The 22,478-nt window shown below is 40.1% G+C and overlaps 1 protein-coding gene across 1 annotated transcript; it reads left to right on the top strand.

Annotated features, from left to right (window-relative positions):
• Positions 1-208: 208 nt before the first annotated feature.
• On the top strand, positions 209-20,002 carry LOC104458438 (utrophin-like; the record flags this gene model as incomplete). The annotated part of the gene is made up of 13 exons (XM_010084532.1): positions 209-301; positions 1,729-1,806; positions 5,183-5,275; positions 6,151-6,323; positions 10,086-10,201; positions 11,054-11,217; positions 11,789-11,992; positions 13,128-13,309; positions 13,602-13,752; positions 15,197-15,316; positions 16,046-16,147; positions 19,129-19,236; positions 19,823-20,002. Coding segments are annotated over 13 exons (1,764 nt in total), but the record flags the coding sequence as incomplete, so codon positions are not given.
• Between the last annotated feature and the right edge of the window lie 2,476 nt (positions 20,003-22,478).

Raw genomic sequence — 22,478 nt, 5'->3', positions numbered from 1 at the left:
ATGCACAGAACCATAGAGGTGGGGAGAGGAAAAAAAAAAAAAAATTGAAGGAGGGAAGGATGCCTTCCTGATCTGTTACAGTGCCTTAGCTTGTGTTTACTATGTTTAGTGCTAAATAAGAATGAACTGAAAGGTAAAAAGGAGGAAGTGCTTTTGTTTCAGGGAGGTTTTGCTTGAACACTGTTACTGCTTTCATTTTTTTCTGCAGAGTGGGAAGCCCCCAGTTAAGGACATGTTCACAGATCTGAAAGATGGAAGGAAGCTTTTGGACCTTTTGGAGGGTCTGACAGGGAAACCTCTGGTAAGAGAAATGTGTGTGAGTCATTCTCATTTATTAAAAAAAACAAAAACAAACCACACTAAACCCAAACTGCAGCATGTGATTTTTAAATTTTAATTTATTTAAAAACCCATTTTGCTTGTAATATGTACTTGGTCTCTACAGTTCCAGTGAAATTCCCATGAACTCCATGGGATATAGGGTCAGGCTGGACTTAGCTGTGTGTGTAACCGTTTCTTGAGGGCTGACACATTGCTTAGCAAAGCATGTAAAACCAGTGGTGTTATTTACACAGTGTGTATTTTTAATAGAGATCTTTTAAAGGTCTGCTTCTGGATGATCTGGAAGAACAGTCTCTGGCTGCATACCTGTGGACTTTTTCTAATAAGCCCATGAAAGAGCTGTTACAAAAGAAAAAATGATAACAGCTTGTAGGTAATACAAAAATTTACATCTCTGTTGAAAATATCCTTTGTGATCTACAGATAGAGGACTAAAAACTCCTCAGGTCTTGTCTGGGAAAGTGTGTGTGGGGCTGAAAACTCTTCCCCTGCTCACTTTGATACCTCTTCAGAAAGAGATGAGGCATGGTGAAACCTGTGCTATCCTTTGGGATTAAATTCTTGATTTCTCTATTTATAATAAATCTTAAATTTGTTTACTGACCTTGTGGAAAACCTTCAACCATTTTTAAATTCACCTTGCAAGCTTGCCTTGTTTTTTAAACAGATGCATTTCACTAGTACTTCTAATGATTTGTGGTCTGATTTGAGGTATACTGAACACAATAAAAGTCTTTGGGTTTCCAATTTTGTTATTACTGTGTTCGATGTTCAGCTCTGTGCTTTTGCAGTATGATCTTGTTCTGCCACAGGAGTTAAATTGTGGTAATTAAAAGCAAATGGAGTGGCAGGTATTGCCAAGAGCTGCAGTGTTTCTTTTTTTTCCCCCCTCCGATATTAAAAGGAAGGGAAAGTCAGGAAGCATAACTTCTTCCCAGTATGCAAAGGGAAGTTCTCAGACTTAGCAGGCTTTTGGTGCCAGAAAAACAAATTGCTGCTTGTTCCCACTTGGGAGCCAAAAAATTTCAACTACTCTGGCAAACATTCAAAACCCTCAGATTTTCCCTGGGAACTCCCACTTTGCTGTTGTATTGCCAGTTTATAATTCTGCAGATGCTGGGAATAAGAATTCTGGATTTACTAAAGATGAACCGAAACACATTTTGAATCCAAAGCTTGTCCTGTACCTTGAATTGGTGAATATTGTTCTGACTAGTTTTAATTTTGAAATAGTTGTGGATGATCTTGTTTGGTTTTTGTTCTGACTTAACTTTCTCAATATTTAATTTTTTTTTTAAGACAGGTTTCCTGTTTGTTCTATCATTTATTTTGTTTGGTCTGTCAAGTTAATTCTGATGTGAACAGATTGTAATTCTTTATTTTCAGCCTAAAGAACGAGGTTCCACGCGAGTACATGCCTTAAACAATGTCAACCGAGTACTGCAAGTCTTGCATCAGAACAATGTGAGCATGTTTTTCTACAACTTTTTGATAGACTCTTTAATTTATTCCTGTGTGTAAATGAGTTAAAAATGCAGAGAAAGTTTTTTGGTACCTAAAATGAGAATTCATGAAAATGAGTAAAGTGTTCTCAGTTTTCCTTATCTGATATAGAATTTCAGTGTCTGGCAATTTTGTGAAATCTTAAAATGATAACTTAATAATGCTATTAACTAAGCTGTGTTTTGTTAATGTGTTCAGCTCCGCAAACAAAGGTGACTTGAAGCTCTGCCAAGCATTGCTCGTGAACCTCGCAGGACAAAAACAATTTCTAGTGATGATGCATAACTTTTTGAAAAATCTAAGGGTATGACAGGTTTTGTCTCTCTCTTTTTGTGTCCTGCCTCAAAATCCAGGAGGATCTTTCCATTGACGTCTATCAGCTCTGTGTCAAGTCTGTATTGAGTGTTTCTAATTTGGAGCTTTGGTAACTGATTAGAAGAGCAAACAAACCCTAATCGTTCTTTAAGAAAAATCATCATAATAATTTAGTTTCATTTTTGTTTGTGTTTTTTCACTGCTTGGAAGCCAGCAGTGCTGTAGTAAACTGATTTTATTTTTCCCCTGAAGAACAATTCCTGGTAAGAGTACTCTCTCTATACTTAGAATTTCTATTTGCAAATGTAGGGGCACTAAAATAACTTAAGAACATTCTGGTAATAAAATACATCTAAAGCAAAAAGGCACTGACATATTTATGTAAACTGCTGATTGAAGAGTGATATGAGCATGCTGTATAATGCTGCAATTTCCCCTCCGTGTTGGTGTAGGAGGCAGCCAAAGTTTAGTGGTGGGTTTTTGGGTTTTTCTCTTTTTTGAGGTGCTGTAAATATTATATATATTTTTTCCTAAGGATAAGTAATGAGTCTTTTCAGCTTGACATTAGTTTATTTTCTGAAGATAATAAATGAATTAATATTGAGTTACAATTATTAGTTCTTCCTTAAGCTGGCTGGATCTGGGTTTCTAGAAGTAAGCAGATGGTGTTAGCTGGAGGTTGTTAAGGTCAAACATGACTTATACCTACTGCTTAAGTTCATTTTGAAGTGTGTGTGTTAAGGTGAAGGGAAAAGGCATCCACTGAGAAGCAATTACATCAGTTGCCTGAGAGTTTGTGGGCTATACAATATTCATAACTTGTGAAATAATATATAAGTGTTTAAATATATATTGCAAGGATCAGGCAAGCCTAGGGTGTAGATGTTCAAGTGATCCTGTGAACCTTATCCATCTCCTGAGCAGAATGAGTCTATGTAATGAATTTCAACTTTGATTTGTGGACCAAGTTTTTAAAAATAATAATTTTTAAAAATCCTCTATAAATCATTACATATAGCCAATAACAGTCTCCTGTCAATAGTACTGTCTACTGTCAGATTTCTTTTATTGATTATCTTAAGTCTTAGTAGTCCACTCGCCATCCTAATACATCTGCATCCTGCAAAACATTGGTTTAATTTGGAACCATTAAAATACAAAAATGGACACATGAAGTATTTTTGTTTATCTATGATGTAGATAACAAGAGGAATGCAGCATTGTTGTTATTGATGTATGACTAAAAAATGGGAAATAATTTCTTCTTACCCATTCTCAGGAGTGTTTTTTTTTCTATTACAGGTGAAAAAAGCTCTTGCAATGTAAATATTTTATTTTTGTGTCCTTGACCTTTAGTCTTGCTTTCTGCTCCTTATGTTCTAGAGTGCTTTCCAGTGCGTTGCTTAATGATCTGCACTGGTGATTCCTTTGGCCTGTTAGTGCCTGTTTAATTTGGAGTTATCTTAAAATATGCGCCCAGTATTTGCAAAGAGTATTGCTGTAAGGTTCTGTTCCAGCTGCCATGGAAACTGGGAGAGGACAATCCACAAAGCCACAAGCTTCCTTAGTACTTTGAAGTGTAATTTGTGGTTCCATGTTAATCTCGCAACAGTGTTAATTTAGTTCCCCTAACCAAGACACCTATGGGGAACTGAAAATTGTCAAGATGATATCTGAAAGCAATGAGGTTACAAGTACATTTTGCAGAAATGAAGCTATTTGTGATTGTGTGATAAGAGGAAAAACATTCATGGAATAACTTTGTTCTTATAGATCAGCAATATCCTCTAAAACGAAATGAAGCTTTGTTCTTGTCTATTCTGTCATTGTAGACTATGTCCACCGAGAGTCAGAGTGTGGGCTTAGTGCCTGTCCTGTGGCTTTCTGTATTGTTTATTGCTTGCCAGCTCCTTAGTTGCAGGTTTTGTCTCTGTGACATGTTCTGGTCCCAAGCAATGCCCAGACACAGTTCTTAGGGTCAGTGTGAGCTGGGAGGTGTTTCTGGTAAGCACTGTGGGTAACACTGTTTTGGAGCAGGGGTGAGAAAGGGAGGAAAAAAGCTCCCCCATGGAGGTGAAATGCACTGTGCTGTTTGCCCTGGGGCTGGGGGATGCCCCTGGCTGTGGTTATTTACCAGAATGAAGCCCCCCCATCAGCCCTGTGTGGGAGTGTGTTGCAGCATCTGCTGTATGTGTACATACACCCAGGGAGGTATCTGCCTCATCTGCCATAGGCAGCGGTTCCTGGCACCGTTCCTGTAGGCATGGTGGTGACTAATGCAGTTAGCTCCCTCCAAAAGGTGGTGCAGAGTTAGTCCTGCTTTCTGTGCATTGCCTGAGTGGGGACTTGGTGCCCCAGTTCAGTTTAGAATCCGAAGCAGCACCGAGTGAGTATCTGGTAGTGTGCTCTAAGCTTTGCTGCTTCTGATGGCTGAATACTTGATACCCTCTCACTTGATAATGCAATCTCCTCCTCTCTCTTTCCATGTTTTTATCTTTTTAATGATCTCAAACTATCACTGAGTCTGTATGGGGTCCTATACATATAGGAAACTTAAATTGTATTTTTCTTTTGAGCTTTTGGTCTCCTTTTATAAACTTGTGTTTTGATGCTGGTTCATGTAAAGGGTGAACTTCTTAATTACAGAGTTTTCATGGTTCTGTAATATCTGTGGATGTGTCTAGGAGCAGGACTGCTTAACTTTTTTTAATGTCAGGTCCTTCATGTTTGCATTTCTAGTGGTCAGTTTTGATTGCTGGTATGCATCTGTATATTAGGCTAGAGGACAAAACTTTTCCAGTGCAGTATCTTCTTTTGGTGACATGTTTTTTTTATGTTGTTTAAGCAGTTGTCATGACAAATTCAGATATGGTACTCTGTCATCTCTGATTCTCTCTTTCTAGCTACTTTGTATTAAAGAGCAGTTGATAATAGATGACTAGACAGCCAGGAATATGGGGTGGAGTTGCAACTTAAAGCTGTGATACCAATGTTTAATATGGAGTTGATCTGATCTCTCCAGGTGGAGTTGGTGAATATTGGAGGAACTGACATCGTTGATGGAAATCACAAGCTGACGCTGGGTCTGCTGTGGAGCATTATCTTGCACTGGCAGGTGAGACACTGCTGTGAGATTTCTTCTTTTCTGGGAATCATGTGCGTTGATCTTCTGGGGTTCTCACAAACCTTCCCGGGGTTTTGCTGGTAGAGAATGCTGCTTCTGTTTTGGACTGGTAAATAAAGGCAGGCCAGTGTTTGGTTCCTGATCTCTGTCTATTGGCTGCCTCCTGCGACACGTGTTCTTGTATGTGCTCAGTTGTTCTCAGCCTCTTGGTGTTAATTCTCTCCTGCTGGTGTTAATTGCAGAGAGGCTTTTCAGGCTGAAGCATTGTATTTATATTCCTTCCTGAAGGCTTTTATGCACTTCTGTCAACAGGTCTAGGTAACTGCATGGGGCTTGCATCTTACATGCTGCTCTGTAGGTTTGTTTCTTGGTCTAATAGATTGGATTGCTCCTGGTTTATCCAGGTACCTGGGAAGACCATTGAATTTGCCTGGAGGGACTTCAGCAGATGCCTATGCACAGTACTCAAGCAGCAAGCTACTTTTGTTGTCTGAGCAGATACCCTCCCCTTGCAGAAAACCTCTAAGCTGTACTTTTGGGGGTTTGCTTACTGGTGGAACCACAGCACGTGGCAGTGTGAAATGTTATACCCTATGCTTAGTGTAGGCAGCACTGATGAGAGTGGGAGGATTGTAGCACAAGAGTGATGTGTCATTATACGAAGCTTAACTGGTTCTTTTAATCAGTAGAGTGCGAAGATGGCTTGAAGACTCCTATTCCCAAATTTCATGTGAGGAGTTAAACTCTGACTCAACTTTTCATGGGAAAGACCCTTTCATGATTTGTGAAATAGCTTGGTTCAAAGGTTGTGTAAGCAGGAAAAGTGGAGAAAATGTCTGTAAGATGTAGCTGCTGCTGACTTGCAGGTGAAGGATGTCATGAAGAACATCATGTCAGATTTGCAGCAGACCAACAGTGAGAAGATCCTGCTGAGCTGGGTTCGGCAGTCCACAAGACCTTACAGTCAGGTCAATGTTCTGAACTTCACCACAAGCTGGGCAGATGGACTGGCCTTTAATGCTGTCATCCACAGGCACAAGTAAGTAGCAAAAAGCTTAACCTGGACACAGTGAAGAAAGCAGATTTTTCCCATGTCTTCATTCTTGACCATTTGACAGCTTCTAGCCTGTTTCAGTGATTCATTGTTTGTGGTGGGTTTTTTGGTTGTGATAATATCAGTGGAGGGATATTGCCAGAGTCTTGCAAAGGATGGAGCCAAGGCAGCAGTGTAACACTCAGTTCCTGCACATGCATGCACATGTACTAACTGAAGTGGATTTACATCCCACTTAGTATGCATTGTACAGTCAATATTCTGGGCAGGTCTCTGCAGGGCGGGCTGACCACATCCTTCCCCTCTGCTTCCTCCTGCCCTCCTTCCTCTGCACAGGGAAACATTTCTTCAGTGAGAGTTTGTCATATCATTTTAGTAAAAAGAGACAGAAGCTTCAAAACGAAGGAATAAGACTGTAGCTTTTCTTAATTTTTGAATATATCTTGCCTGAAAGACAACGTCTGCAGTTCATCCAGGCGAACTGTTGAGCTGAAGAATGAAAGGGTAATAGAATACTTTAGGTATCTTATAAAGTATTCATTAGTTTGTTCATTGTACTTTATAAGGAATGGTGTTAAAGCTGCTTTAAACAGATCTTTTGTGTTCTTTCTGATTTTTTTGAGAACTCTTTGGTAGTTTAAAGAAATCATTGTTACAGACTCCTGTGAAACTTGCATTTTATTTAAACATTTTATTTTCAGATTTTTCTTTGAAGTCTACTTCTGGGCGATGCATTCTAATCCAGTGTACCTTAAATGAAGTCAGCTCATTGCTTTGCAAGGGCTGACTGTTCTTAACCTTAACCATTTTAACATGGTAATGGTATGATAATTTCTAGAATTTAACCAGACCTCCTGGCAACCAGGTATCGGGCATGGCAAATGCTTTACAAACATCCGGAATATTTATACCTAGGAGATACAAAGTTTGCAAAAGCGTGTGTTCCCTTTGAGCCTGCTGTTCTCTGCTCTTAAGTGCCCGTTCAGTCTGTGGTGAGTGAAATAATGGGCTCTCTCACAGGCTCTCTGGATGGGTCTGCACTGACACCAGACCAGAGCTGGCTTGTGTTCAGGCTGCATGGATGGGTGGGTGTCCTGGGTCCAGCTGGGATAGGGTTAATTCTTCGCAGAAGCTGGGAGTTGGGCATAGCCGGATATTCGATACCATGCTGACGTCATGCCTGGGATATAAGGGGAAGCTAGCCGGGAGAGGGGTCTCTTTTGTGAAGCTCGTGGTGGTGAGATTTTCATTGTATCAGTGTTTCCATTGTACTCTATATCTTGTCTTATTGTTATATTCTTCTTTCTTTTGTTTTCCTCGTGTGGTATTATTAAAAATCTGTCGTTATCTCAACTCAGGAGGTTCCACTTTTTCTTATTTGCCCCCATCTTACCGGGAGAGGAGTGGGGGGGGGAGGTGGTGTTGCGACCACGTGGTGGTGGTGGTCCTGACACCAAGACAGTGGGGAATGCCTGCACCACACTGAGGGCTCCTGAAAGTCTGGAAGGATTGTTCTGCAATGGCAGAGCAATATTAGCAAAGGTCTCTCTGGAGTTTATCAGAAGTATTACCAAGTCCCTCCTCTGGACGGTGTGAGCTGTACTGATGGTTTCCATACCGGCATAATTGCCTGTAGTGGTGTAGCTCTGCTGCTGTGATGGAGAGAGACCCAGCTTTAGACACAAGTGAGACCTAGGTGACCTGAGGGAAGCAGAAGGAGAGAGGTAGCCAAACTGGCTTCAGGCTGTTTGTTGTCCTTGTGTTGTGACTATGTGCTTAGGCTTTGGAGGATCTGAAGTCTGCAAGCTCTGCCCTTTTCAGAGCACTGCATCCCTGCTGAAGATTTTAACTGAGTAACTGCTTTCCTCTGGCTTCCTAAAATTTCTCAATTACCTGTCTCTGCTGATCTCCAAGCCTGTTATTCCCTCTTCCTGGGAGCCTGGCAGCTGTCAGAATTCAGCTTTGCTTGTCCCTGGGCACCAGTCCTTTAGCCAGGGGAGCACCATTTTCCCCACACTTCAGAGAAGTCTTGAGCTGGGTTTAAATTTAGGTTGGCTTTGAAAGAGAAGCTTTAAAAGGCACTTGCAAGGAACAAGGGGATTATGTCAGGTTGCAAAGTGGTAGGACAGAAAAGCTGTTTGACTTACCCAGAGAGCAGTGCTTCCCTGCCTAAGGGGCATTTTCAGTATTGCTTTTTTAATTTAGCTTGATATGATGCTTAATATTGGAGAATTTTTGTGGATCCCATTAAGAAGTTTAATATCTTGCTTTTCTCTTTATGTATGTATCAACAATTGTTAGCAGTGTTACCTCTTGGCTATAATATCTAGTAACTTTATGACACTTGCAGTACTTAATAAAATTATATGAGGCAATAGGACATTTTAACATCTTACTGTGCTGGTCTCCTTCATTTCCTAATATTAGCTTAGTTCCTCTTTGGCACTGAAGAGCAGAATTCAATTCATTTTCTTGCTTATAGGTAAATACCTAGATTGCATTTTATTAAAATTTGTGTTATCATGGCAGTGTGCAGGTAGTGCATATACAATACACTTACTGCAATGTGTTTTTCAAAGTAAGAGTCTCCACTGAAACTTTGTGAATCTATGTGGTTATCCTTGCTGCTGCTTGCATGGAGGTACAGTATTCCACCAGCTTCTGTGAGGATCTTTGCATATCACTGTTTCCTGCTCACCCCACCTTCCTCTGGCTTTTTGCTTCTCGGACCTTCCTGTTTCACAAAGTGTGAGGACTCAACAGATGTTACAAGGATGCTCTCAGGTCAATTTACAACTGACTTAAGTATGAAAAATAAAAGGCAAGCCCATCTCTTCCTCTCCAAGTTCTCTAAAGCACAGAATCAATGAGAAGCCAGTGTTACAGGGGAATGGAAAGTGTTTTAATGGCTCTGTAGTCTTACAGCTGTACTGCTGCAGCACCAGGCTGATCATGCCCTGGCACTCCAGGTAGGAAGGGGCAGTGTTTGCTGACCCTGCTTCCTGCTGCATGCTTTGCTCTTTCCCCTTGAGACCTGCTGGTATGTTTTGGGTGCACATCTGGAGTGGAGATTTAGTTTGGTTAATGTTAATTTGAGATGAAGGCGGCTGGCACTGTAAATTGATCAGCTGCCTAGTCTGATTTGCATTGTGACTCTCATGAGCAATTGTCATGGGGTGGATTTTTTGTAGGCTTTTTTTTTAATGGGGAAAAAGGCTGTGGGGCACGGTGAGCGAGTAGGGGTGGAGACCACTGCTGCTCCTGGCAGGGGTGTTCTGGGGTGGTCACTGAGTCACATCACAAGTTTGGAATGAGGCTCACCAGAACAGAGTGACTCTTGATTTACCCAGTAGAGCCTGATGCAGAAAGCATGTAGTAACAGTAATGCTGTGAAAGAAACAACTGAAGAAAACTGGTTCTGGAATAAATTTTAAACAGTTGATTTTCTTATTAGTAGTATTTAATCTCCTGTTGCAGTCAATGAGTGTATGTATAGAATACATAGACTGGAAGAGGGGTGTTGCTGTGGATGTGCAGTCAGTGAATTGATTTCTGATTGCTAGAATCTCACTAATAAAAAGAAAGCACATGTGTATATGCACTTATGTTTATATTTTTAGTGTATGTGTGTGTTAATATTACTTAAGTAGCTACCTTCATACCTGTAACTTCATATTCTGCATGGTACACAATTTTTCCTTCAGGTAAAATTTAAAGCTTTCTTTCCTGTTTTGTCTTTACTTTTAGACCTGAGCTTTTCAGCTGGGATAAAGTTATAAAGATGTCCCCAGTTGAGAGATTGGAACATGCTTTCAGCATAGCCAAGAACCACTTGGGAATTGAGAAACTGTTGGATCCTGAAGGTGGGATACAGTTATTTTACTTGAGGAGAAGTTTTTTGAGCTATTTTGAGAGATTTCTTCTGTTGGCATTTACCATTAATACAAATTCTAGTGGTTTTGTGCAGTGATATTTTGTTTCAAGCCCTTAAGTTTGGGTTTAAAAGAATGTAATTTGTAGGGCAAAAGTATGTCTGTGCATGCATCTGTTCAGCTTCTGGAATGTTAAGGTTTGGGTTGACTTACCATTCTAAGACAGTGTACAGAAGGTGAAGTTTTTTTAAAAAATCCTGAGCTGTTGCTCTGCTTTGAAGTGAGCCTCCAAAGATTCATTTTGGAAGACAAGCTCTCAAACTTTATAGATTCAAGCACCACCTTCTTAAAAACAAAAATGTTAATGGAATGGGTAGCACTCAGAGAGAGAAGCCAGCCTGAGTTGGAGAAACTCTCTCCTGTATGAAAAGTAAGAAAATGAGCCAACCAGTGCTGGGAGTGGGGATAGAGCCTAAGTGGAAATGTTTGTTTACGTGGGATGCTGTCCCTGAACTGCATTTCTGCTTAGCAGGTGCTCCCGAATAATTTTTCCCAAACAGTTTTTATCCCTTAATTTCAGATCTGGTCTCTTACTTCAAAAAGATCATGCCTTTTAATGTGAATTCACTTCCAAATGTAGAAACTTTTTAAAATTTTTTTCTCCTTCATACTGCTTTCAACATATATAAAACTTAGCCTTTTAAGTTAAAGCTTATTAAAGGTTACTTAACAGGAGAACCTGTTATTTACACTATATGTAAGGTCTTAACTGTATTCTAAGTAATGAGTTAGAAAAACAGCTACTTAGTTTGTTTTTCCCATATTTTATCTTTTTTGATGCAGATGTTGCTGTACAGCTTCCAGACAAAAAGTCTATTATTATGTATTTAACCTCTTTGTTTGAGGTCCTTCCTAAGCAAGTCACGATGGAAGACATCCGGGAGGTGGAGACCCTTCCAAGGAGATACAAGCAGGAGTGTGAGGATGGAGAGTTCAATGTGCAGCAGGTATGTTTGTCATCAAAGTCTGCCTGGATTTTCTCGAGTTGTAATTTTAGCAGATCTTCAGTCTTGTCAGTTATATCTGGAACGTGTCCTTCTATCTTGGGCAACACAATTGGGAAAATATGGAAATAGCATCTTCTTTGTGTTCTGTCTTCCTTTTTTTTTTTTAATTTTCTGATTAATGTACAAAATCCTGTGTGTTGAGATATAAAGTTCCATCTGTGTTATGCTTCTTTCTTCTACTTCTTTCTCATTTGTCTTGGCAAGCTGGAGAGGGTGACCCAAAATCATTAACCAAATTTGCCATAGGACTTTTGGTGGTGGCAGTAGTCATGGGGTTTTTTTGGGTGTGAAATCCACTGGTAAATGAGCAAGATTAAAGTTGTCTTTTCTTCATTTTAAATTGAAGTTCATTAGTGGTAACTGTGGCCCCTCTCGTTAAGATGTACCCAATGATAACTTTGAACATGTTTATGAAGGATTAAAAGGGATCTCAGTTGTTCTATCCCTAGTATCATTTGGGAAGGCATCTTCTGTGCACTTTCAAGACATCACTTTTCTCTTGGTTGCCTAGGCTGTAGCACTGGAAGAGGATCAGGCCAGTTCTAGAGCAGAGACTCCCAGCACGGTGACAGAGGTGGATATGGACTTGGATAGCTACCAAGTTGCTCTGGAAGAAGTTCTTACATGGTTGCTGTCAGCTGAGGATACCTTCCGGGAACAGGAGGAAATATCTGGTGATGTTGAGGAAGTCAAAGCGCAGTTTTCCACCCATGAAGTAAGCTTCTCTTGAGAATTAATTTGTTGGGTTTTCTTGTGTGTGTGGGGGGGAGCTGCAGAACTTCTATTGAGTAGTCCTTATCCAAAGCCTGCCATTCTGTTTCTTTTGTCTTTCTCTAAATTAAAAGCATATCTAACTGAATGCGATGGGGGTTTTTTGTTTGGTGGTTTGTTTTTTTTTTTTTGACAAATAATAGCTACTTGAAGGTGAGAGAGATCTTTTTAGAACTTACAGTGGAGTATGCTTTGAAACTTGAATTTTTTTAGTCAGCTTTCGATGACTGGCTCACTGGTGTCTATAATACAAATACAATCTGATCCAGGCGGATTCACACTTCCCTGCTGCCAACTACTAAAAAGCTTGATCAGCCTTATGTTACTTGCTATTAAATGAAGGCAATGCTGAAATTGATAATCAAGTCAGTTTAATTCAGTGGTCTCCCCATCATGATTGGCATAGTTTATTTCAGAAACATGTTGCTTCCAAATTGTTGTTTCCAAACTATTTTGTTTTGGTTCTCTTTCAAGTCTGAACAAATGTTCTAATGTTCCTAAAAGTTTCAAGTGTTGTGTTAGAGGTTTTACTTTTCTCCTAGTTTAGTTTTTATGGCTTGCCTGTATACAATTGAATTTAACATCTGAATGCTGATCCGTTTTTTTTGCATTGTTTCATGCACATGAAACATGTACAGTTTTAAAGCCATGAATCAAAGGAAAGAGGTATTCTGGATATACTCTAAATATGCAAATTTTAAATGTTACTAACTCATGGGGTTCTACTTGATATTCTATGATACATTTCAGATCTTGTTCTATGTTCTGTTGGCCATAGGTAAGTTTCTGTTTTGTTTTCTTGGCACATTTGTTCAAAGGCTGTCTTCTTACAACAGCTTTTTTTCTGAGGTGGTCAGCTTTTTTCGTCAACTATCTCTATTTTACTGGCTCCAGAATTTTTGTAGCTCATGGAGAATCTTCTGTTGTAGAGAGTAACAGGTCTGCCATGCTTGTGTGTTTGGTGCCAGCTCATTCTGCAGCACTGTATTCAAACATGACAATTTGTTAGGACCCTTACAAATTCATGAACTGTAGGAGCTCATGGGTCATGGTGATGTGGCTTTTTGTACTGTTTCCAGGCTTTTATGATGGAACTGACTGAGCACCAGAGCAGCGTGGGCAGCGTTCTGCAGGCTGGAAACCAACTGGTGGCCCAGGGAAATCTGTCACCTGAAGAGGAGTTTGAGATCCAGGAGCAAATGCTGCTGCTGAACTCCCGCTGGGAGGAGCTCCGGGTGGAGAGCATGGACAGGCAGTCCCGGTGAGTCCTGCCACACAACCTTTCCCAGAGCTGCAGGGCTCATCTCTGGGCCTTACAGCATCTCAGAGGAGTTGGTTTGCATCTGTTTGTAGGATTTTTTTTTTTCAGAATTAACTATTTGGTTTGTATGTGAAATCCACCTTCTTCATATACATATAACTGGGTTTTTTTTGATTTTTATATAAAAGTATAAGAAATAACTGAGGTAACTCTGCCTGTGCTTGCCCCTGCAGCCTGTTTATATAAAAGTATAAGAAATAACTGAGAACTCTGCCTGTGCTTGCCCCGGCAGCCTGCACGACATGCTGATGGAGCTCCAGAAGCAGCAGTTGCAGCAGCTGTCTGACTGGCTGACGGTCACAGAACAGCGCATTCAGAAGATGGAATCTCAGCTCTTAGCGGAAGATTTGGAGTCCCTTCAAAAACAGTTGGAAGAACATAAAGTAAGCCTTTTTGTCTGTTGTAGAATACATACAGGAGAAGTATTTGAAGGATGTGTATGTTGGTGGTTTCCTTAGCTGAGAAACTCAACTGTGTCAGCAGTCACATGTGGCTGCGTGCTGAAGGACTGCATTTGATGTTTAGAGGAGGAGGATGGTGAAGCAGAAAGGAATTGGAAGTTTTGGGAAGTTCTCTCTTAACTGAACCCTTGGGTACTGATGACTGTAGCAGAAACTGTTACACTTGCTTCATGTAGGAGGGGAAACTCTGTTCCCCTCACTTTGTGCAGGAAATTAGGCCTCTCCAGGTAAATTGTCGGTGTGAGGGACAGTATGAAACATACTGTGGACAGACTTGCCTTTAATGACTGGCAGGTATAGCTAAAGCGCGCTTGAGACTTGCAGATTAAAATCGTGCAGGGGTTAAAGCTATCAGGAAGGGCCACCCAAGCTACTGATTCCAGTCCCTGCTTTTACAGGGATTGCATCTGAAGGGGGTGTGTAGACACTGCTCTCTGATGGGCAGGATGTTTTGGGAGCGGTTTGTCTCTCAATTAACTTTCCAGATGGGAGTCCACCCTTGCTAGCCTGCAGTGTTTTTTTTGAAGGAGAAAGATGGCCTTTTGATACTTGTCATGATTACAGTTTTGGTTTTCATACTAAGTGATGAAGGTTTCACCTTCTTCCCAGCGTGGGACATACCTCACAGGGCAAGAACTGCAGAGTATTTTTAGTCTGTAAAATTTCCTGTCCCACGCTTGCATTCTTTCCTCTGTCTTGAAAGTCTGGGGAGTTTGAAGTGTGTTGCTCACAGAGTAGCTTATGATATTCTGGGATGAAAAGTGATATTTACAGTACTGCAGAGGCATATTGATCTTGGAGAGATTATGGAGGTAGGCTTTACTCATGGATGCTGTTCTTCTCAAAGTTGTTAAATCTGCAGATTATTTCAAACTAATGGGGATGGTATGCTTTCTGCAGTTTTTGACTGTTTTCTTTGAACATGATGATCAATATAGTACTGATACAGGAATTATATTGTCAGCTATTAAAAGATTAGTATTCTTAGTGGTTTTTCCCTGTTTGGCATGCCCTATGATACTTGTTGATGATAATAGGTTTTTATAGAAACACTTAAGCTCTCTTACCTGTAATAGTAGACATGTAGAAAGTCAATGCAGTTTGTATGATTCTCCCAGGCAAGTATGGTGCATACAGCCTAAAACACTCCATGTCTTCCAAAATTTCAACAGAATGGTTTTGGGTTAATTTCTAGCAGTCTTTTTCTTACACTTATTTAAACTGTGCAGTGATTCCCAGTGGTAAAATCTGTGCTTAACTGCTGAATCTGAAGTACTTTACCACAGCAGTTGTGTTAGTTGCTGTGGCCAAAATAGCAGAGTAGCAAATGTATTCAGGCCTGGTGACCTCTGATTTCTTCTTCTAGAGCCTGCAGAGTGACCTAGAGACAGAACAGGTGAAGGTAAACTCCCTAACGCACATGGTTGTCATTGTTGATGAAAGCAGTGGGGAAAGTGCAACAGCTATTCTGGAGGAACAACTGCAGGTAAAATGTTAGAGCCCTCTTTTTATCTGTAGTAACAGGTGCTTAAAACCTTGGCATGTAATTGTTAAAAAAAAGTTGTATTTAAAGACAATTTATCCTAAAGGTAATTTAAAGTAATATTTTTTGGAAGTAATACTAACATGAGGAATTATTAAATTTGTTCAGAGTAAAACCTGTAAAAGTGCTTTGGTGACTTTCAAGCTCAGTTCCTGATGAGTCAAGCTGTTTGCATTCCTAGTGACTTAGGCAATTCTATAGCGTATCCTTTCAGCAGTTTCATTAAAATGGGGAGATGCACAGTACAACTCTGATTTCATGTAAGTAATTTTCCTTTGGAAGTTAAAATCTGTTGGGAAAAATATTGAAAGACGTAAGCACTATTTATCTAGAGAGTATTGTGTGAAGTATTTTCCTGTTTTTGTCAGAAGTTAGACTGTAAGCTAAGTATAGGGAGCATGAAACACAATTTATTGAAACAGAATTCCTGCTACTTTGTTCTCTCCTTTTGAAGTCAATCAGATAGCTCACTGACTTCAGCAAGAGCAGAGATAAGGCCATAGGTTGGAAGCTTTAACCTCCAGCTTTGTGCAAGACAACGATGGTGATTACTGACAGGGAGGTAGCTGTAAAGTAGAGGTTACTGTGAAGTGGAAATTCTGTGTTTGAATATCTGATTTTTGAGTTTCCTTGTGAGGCTCATGAATGTTCATGAGTTTCGTGCTTTTGCAGAGGCTTGGTGAGCGGTGGACAGCAGTTTGTCGTTGGACTGAGGAGCGACGGGTCAAGTTGCAAGAAATTCAGCTTTTATGGCAGGAGCTGCTGGAAGAGCAGGTTGGTAGCTCTTCAGTTACTCAGAGTTACTGGTTGATTTGTGGAGGGGGAAAAAACCAAACAAAAAAACCCGAAGCCCCTATGTAGCCTTAAAATACTAGACTTTGTTATTGTTTAGGTTCCTAGCATTTCTTGAGGAGTAGAGTAGCTGTGCAGCACAAGAGAAGTATTTTCTGAAGGTTAAGAAATAAACTTTGTAACTCCTTATAAAATAATTTCTAAGGTAGCTTGCAAAATGGCCAAGAAGTGGGAATATGAATCACTAAGTGTTCGGTGGTTTGGTAATTGCGGAAGTTTTTCCTAATTAAGTTGTATGTGCTTCCAGCATGGGTACATGTACACAATTGTGCAATCAACTAATCAATAGATACTGTTTTCAAAATCAGTAAAATGAAACACTTGGTCAATGTAGCAAAGTATGCAGCTCATCTAATTTTTCTGAGTTTAGAGAAACAGTTGAATTGTGAACAAGATAGCATTGTGAGTTCTTTTTCTTACTCTGATATCATGCATTTTACATACGTATTAAATATACTGCTCAAACACAAATTAACTGATGGCATAAAAAAGCATGGTAACACAACTACATGCATTAACTTTGCATGCCTAGTGCTTGAGCTTGTTTTGTGTCTCAGCTTAAAATCTGTGGGCTTTTCCCTTTGAAGGCTTTACTCAAATTGGTGCACGGCCATCTCTATAGAATACCCATCTCTGTCAAGCTTAGTTGTATAGCCACTGGCACACTGCTACTCCTCTGTTTTAAAAACCAAAAAAACCCCAAAACAACACAAAACCCCTAAACCAAAAACAACCCCCCCCCAACACGTCCCAGAATTCCCCCCAACATGCCCCAAAAAACCAATGATACAGCAAAGCAGACCTTTCTGTTCTTTGGCTCCTCAGTCTAGCTGTATATTTTTGGCATTGTTCCGGAACTGACTACAGCAATGTTTGGGCCAAAGGGTTAAGGCAGTTTACATTGCCAATGTAAACCAATATCCAAAATGTACGGACAGCTAATATGATGGTGGTGGAAATGCCATAAGGCTGTGAGAAACAAAATTATAACATACTCTATGGAAAAATCATACTGGTATCCCAGCCAATTTATTTTACACATAAGAAGAGCTTAAAAAACCCTTCCACGTATTCAATTAATTTCTGCTAAATCAGCAGTCAAAGATAACTCTCCCTAGAAAACTGAAACATAATTGTCACAGTGCTGAGAAATATCTGGCACTGACTGAGCAATTTGTTTCCTGAGTAGTAGGAATTGTGTTGACTTGGCTATGTAGTCTCCAAAAATTTTCTAGGCAGCCACAAAAGGGCTGATGCATTGCTGTTGCTCATCTCTCCATCTGGCTGGGCAAAATGGAAAATTATATATCTAAATGTTTTAGTTACTTTTGTATTAACAAAATGTTTGTATGAAAGTTTTTCATTAGTTTCAAACTAATTTTTGTAGGTCGCTTGAGAATTCTTGCAAACAGAGAACTGTAATTCAAACCTGTTGGTGATAAATGCACTGTTCAAGACTTGAACAACGAATGCAAACCACCTAAAATAAACTTCTATTTCCTCATTACTTGCTATCTGACATTCTACATTAAACAAACACCTATTTTTTTCACTTTTACAGACCAATATAATTAGATACAAATTGAAAAAAGCTGAAGGTAAATCAACTCCAACAGAAGATAACACTCCTAACAGTATTGTAATAGTCCATGAGTGGTCACTTTTCCCCAGAAAAATATAAGGGTGGAAGAGGATGGAAACGTATTCACATAGGGTCATCAAAACAGAATGTTTGAAGTCTGTATCTTGACATGCAGAGCAATGATTTTTGAGGAATCTTTGTTTCTCAATTCAGAGACTTGCCAAAGAGTTGCCAGAAAATGTTAACACACACTTTTCAGTATATATGTACACATATGCCAACTCAGTATTTTAAAGAAATATGTAAAAATTGATACCTGGCATTGGTGAACCTGAACTTTGGGTCCATATTAACAAGGTCACATGAGCTGCAAATTCAGCTTATCAATATACTGCAAATAGATATGCGAGGGGTTCAGGGAGAAACACGTATGCAATCCCCAAAAATGCATCCCTGTCAAAGCAGCCAGGCTGCAACTGATAGCAACGGCTGTATCAGCACTGTTCTACTTCTTTCAAATGTCTAAACAATCTGCAGAATATAAACTATAGCTTATAACAATAAATACCATCACTTAGGCAGCAATATGCTGCACTATAGTATGAAATGTATAAAATCCTTCTGATACTTGATGCTGGTTATTGCTGGAGTTTCCACGGGAGTGCTGTGTGACTGAAGAGAAGTGAGACCCAGGACAGGTTTTTTTAAAAAAAAAAAGTGGAAAAAGTTAAAAGATCCCTGAGTTAGTACTATCCAGAGGAGGCCATTCCTTTCTGCAGTTAATGGGCCAGTATTTGCTGATGATATTTTGCAGTTGAAAGTAGGTACAGTAAACAGGGAGGTGACTAATGTCTGTGTCTTTGACCAACTGCTTGAACTAAAAGAGCTTTGAATTATCAGTGGTGTCGCTTCTGTGAGAAAATGTTTGTAATGGCTGGTTTTGAATCACAAAAGAACAGTGGAGAGTGAAAGAAAGTGTATGTATCTTGTATATGTTTAATTCTAATATAATTTGTAAGTCTTGCGTTAGCTTTATGGTGGATATCTGGTTGCTATAAATAACTTGGGGGGGTGCCCTCTTATATATTGAGAAATGGTTTTGTTGAAATTGTTTTGCTGGAAAGTATGACTTAGTTCTCTGATCTGATATTTTTTTTGTCCCCCTTTATGTACTACTGCTGTTACATGCAGGAATTTCAGTTGGCTTTAAAGACCGCAGAACTGTTCTTTGAATGCAAAGACCTTAAGGAATTGTCAAATTCCTTCCAAATTTGCTTGACAAATGTGGTATTTTCTTGTGCTATTTTCTTATGATCTACAGTGTTTATTGAAAGCTTGGTTAACTGAGAAAGAAGAGGCTTTGAGTAAGGTCCAGACAAGCAACTTTAAAGATCAAACAGACCTGAGTGTGAATGTTCGAAAACTAGCAGTGAGTATCGCTATCCTGCTCTGTCCTGTCAAATCTCAGACTAAACGAATGGCAAATTACCAGTGTGACCCTAGTAGGAGCTGTGAATGCATGATACTTTGGAAGCCAGGCCAGTATTCTCTCTTTGCCAGATTCTTGCACTTCAATTTAAAAAATGTGTACAACTTAATCCATGGACCTTCCAGGCTGGTGTGCCAAACTTTGGAACAGCTACTCTGGGTTTTTGACAGGGTTGGGAGTTTATTGCAGGCCCCCCATCAGCTGTGTTTTCCAAAGTGTGGGTTTGTGGTTTGTGGTTTTGGTTTGGTTTTGTGGTGTGGTTTTTTTTTTTTTAATGTTGGTGTAGCTTGTACCATAAGCTAATCATTTCTAGCTGTTATTCAAGAGATACTGCTGATTGCTCTAGGAGCTGTTTCAGGGATGTGCTTTTTTTAAGGTGTCAGTGCTTTGTTACACAAGAGAACTGTTTTGAAACCTATGGTGCATCTGGCTCGGGTAGTACATTTGCACTAACCTCCCTAGAATTAGAAACTAAGGGGTGGCAGAATACTTGATGTTGTCTTTTACTGTTTTCTTTTAACATCAGATTTTGAAAGAGGACATGGGTATGAAACGGCAAACACTGGACCAGCTGAATGAGCTAGGTCAGGATGTGGCCCAAATTCTTGGGAATGGCAGAGCATCCACTAAAATTGATCAAGATCAAGAAGAATTAACTCAGAGGTGGGACAGTTTGGTTCAGAAGCTAGAGGATTTCTCTAATCAGGTACTTAACAAGGCTTTATTACTTTTTTAATCTGTTGAGATGTCTGTGTGTATGCATACCTCATTGATACTGTCAGCAAAATTGCCCAGGTGAGTTCTTGGCATTAAGCTAGAGAGGTAGGTGGGTGCTCTTCCACACGAGGCTGACTTGATCTGCTGAAAAAGTGTTTTTTGATCTTCAAAACCCCAAGTTGTTAACCTGACTAGTACTATTACTCCTTTCTTACACAGATTAAGCTTCATTTTTCTGATGAGTAAAGCAGGCTTGCCATGTATTATCAATCAATACAAATGCCTTTAAACAATTATAAGAATGCTGGGATGGGATTAAATCTGATACTAAAAGAAAATAAAGACAAAACACAAAACCCAGAATAGATAAATAAATGGGAGTCATACAAGCATTTATGCTCTGTGAGTATGATTTCTCATCTGTTGAAAATAGAGTAGTTGTTTGTTTGATATGTAATGATGATAGCCAAGCTGGATTGTCAAATGTTTATTTTAGAATTTTGAGTGCTTGGTAATGTTTTGGGTTTTTGTTTAGTCAGAACTCCCATTGGCTTCTGTGAGAATTTCATTTGACAGTTTTATGACTTGTATGTCCCTTTTTTGTGATATTAAAATGTTATGGTGAAGGCTGTGTCACTGATTCGCAACCCACTTAGTGTCTAGTGAATGAGTTGTACAGAGTAGGGGCCCATAGCAGCCATATGTTTTTAATTTCTTCTTACATTGGAATCAAAGCACAGAAGAGTGCCAAAACTTTTCTTCATCCTTTTTACTCCCCCTAAATATCAAGCTCATGGAACTTATAGATCAGCATGAAGTTCAGCAAAGCCAAGTGTAAGATCCTGCACGTGAATCAGGGCAACCCCAAGCACAAATACAGGCTTGGAGGAGAATGGATTGAGAGCAGCCCTGAGGAGAAGGACTTGGGGGTGTTGGTAGACAAGAAGCTCCAGGCAATGTATACTTGCAGCCCCTGAGAAAGCCAGCTGTGTTCTGGGCTGCATCAAAAGAAGTGTGAGTAGCAGGTCAAGGGAGGTGATTCTCCCTCTCTGCTCTTGTGAGAACCCACCTGGAGTACTGCATCCAGCTCTGGAGTCCTTAGCACAGGAAGGACATGGACCTCTTGGAGCAGGTCCAGAGGAGGCCACAAAGATGGTCAGAGGGCTGGAGCACCTCTCATATGAGGACAGGCTGAGAGTGTTGGGCTTGTTCACCCTAGAGAAGAGAAGGCTCTGGGGAGACCTTATAGGAGCCTTCCAGTGCTGAAAGGGGGCTACAGGAGAGATGGGGAGGCACTCTTCATCAGGGAGTGTAGTGGTAGGACAAGGGGTAATGTTTTTAGGCTGAAAGAGGGGAAGTTTAGATATTAGGAAGACATTCTTCACTGTAAAGGGTGGTGAGGCAGTGGCCCAGGTTGCCCAGAGAAGCTGTGGATGCCCCATCCCTGGAGGTGTTCAAGTCCAGGCTGGATGAGGCTTTGAGCAACCTGGGCTAGTGGGAGGTGTCCCTGCCCATGGCAGGGGGGTTGGAACTCGATGATCTTTCAGGTTCCTTCCAACCCAAACCACTCTTTGATTCCCATGGGACTCACTTTATCACTTCTTAAGGAGTGCGGAAGGTTTCTATTGACTTGAATCAGTCCTTAGGTCAAATCCACTGTGTATCAGCTCTTTCTGAGATCTAGGCTTGGTTTTATGGCGTATGAGTATAAAATATAGAATTGTGTCTTATAACACCAAAGGATCTTGGTTCTTTCTGTGAATTAAGCAATTAAGGAAAGAGATATCATGCTTATTTTGTTAAGTTCACTTGGACTGGCATGAAATTCTAGTTGGATTGAGAGTTTTGATGCATAGTTCCTGTCTGGAAAATGAGAACAATGAAGTTTTTCTCTGGAATGCCTTGATGATAAAGGTCCTTCATGACAGCCAGGTGTGGTCATTTGTATGAGTGAATGAATGGGCTTTTATGATTGATAAAGAAAAGGAACTAAGCAAAAGCAATTAAGTTTGTACTAAAAATGGCATTTAACCCTTTTGCTAAATTATTTTGTATAGGTAACACAAGCTGTAGGAAGTGTAGGTATGTCACAGGTTTCACAGAAGACTGCTGCAGAAGCAATGCCATTGAAGGAACAGGTAGTGGTTAAGCAATCCAGACAGGAGTTGCCCCCACCACCTCCCCCAAAGAAAAGGCAAATCCCAGGGGACAACGAAGCAAAGAAAAAGTAAGTATATGTCACTACTACTTTGCCTTGCTCACTGGATACTATATAAACTAATGTCTCTCGGTCTTCGCTTTTGATTCTTCTGTTATGCAAGTTAGGAAGTTGTGTATACTGCAGTTGTGGTTGTGATGCTGGGTTTGGGGAAGTGAAAGGGAATCACAGAATGCTAGAGATTGGAAGGGACTTCAAATATCATGTAGTCCAATCCTTCTGCCAGAGCAGGAACACCTAGATCAGA

The sequence above is a fragment of the Pterocles gutturalis genome, unplaced genomic scaffold (assembly GCF_000699245.1).
Source record: "Pterocles gutturalis isolate BGI_N339 unplaced genomic scaffold, ASM69924v1 scaffold750, whole genome shotgun sequence".
Classification (NCBI taxonomy): Eukaryota; Metazoa; Chordata; class Aves; order Pterocliformes; family Pteroclidae; genus Pterocles; species Pterocles gutturalis.
Note: the sequence above shows the minus strand (reverse complement) of the source record. Positions and strands in the feature narration are given on the sequence as shown.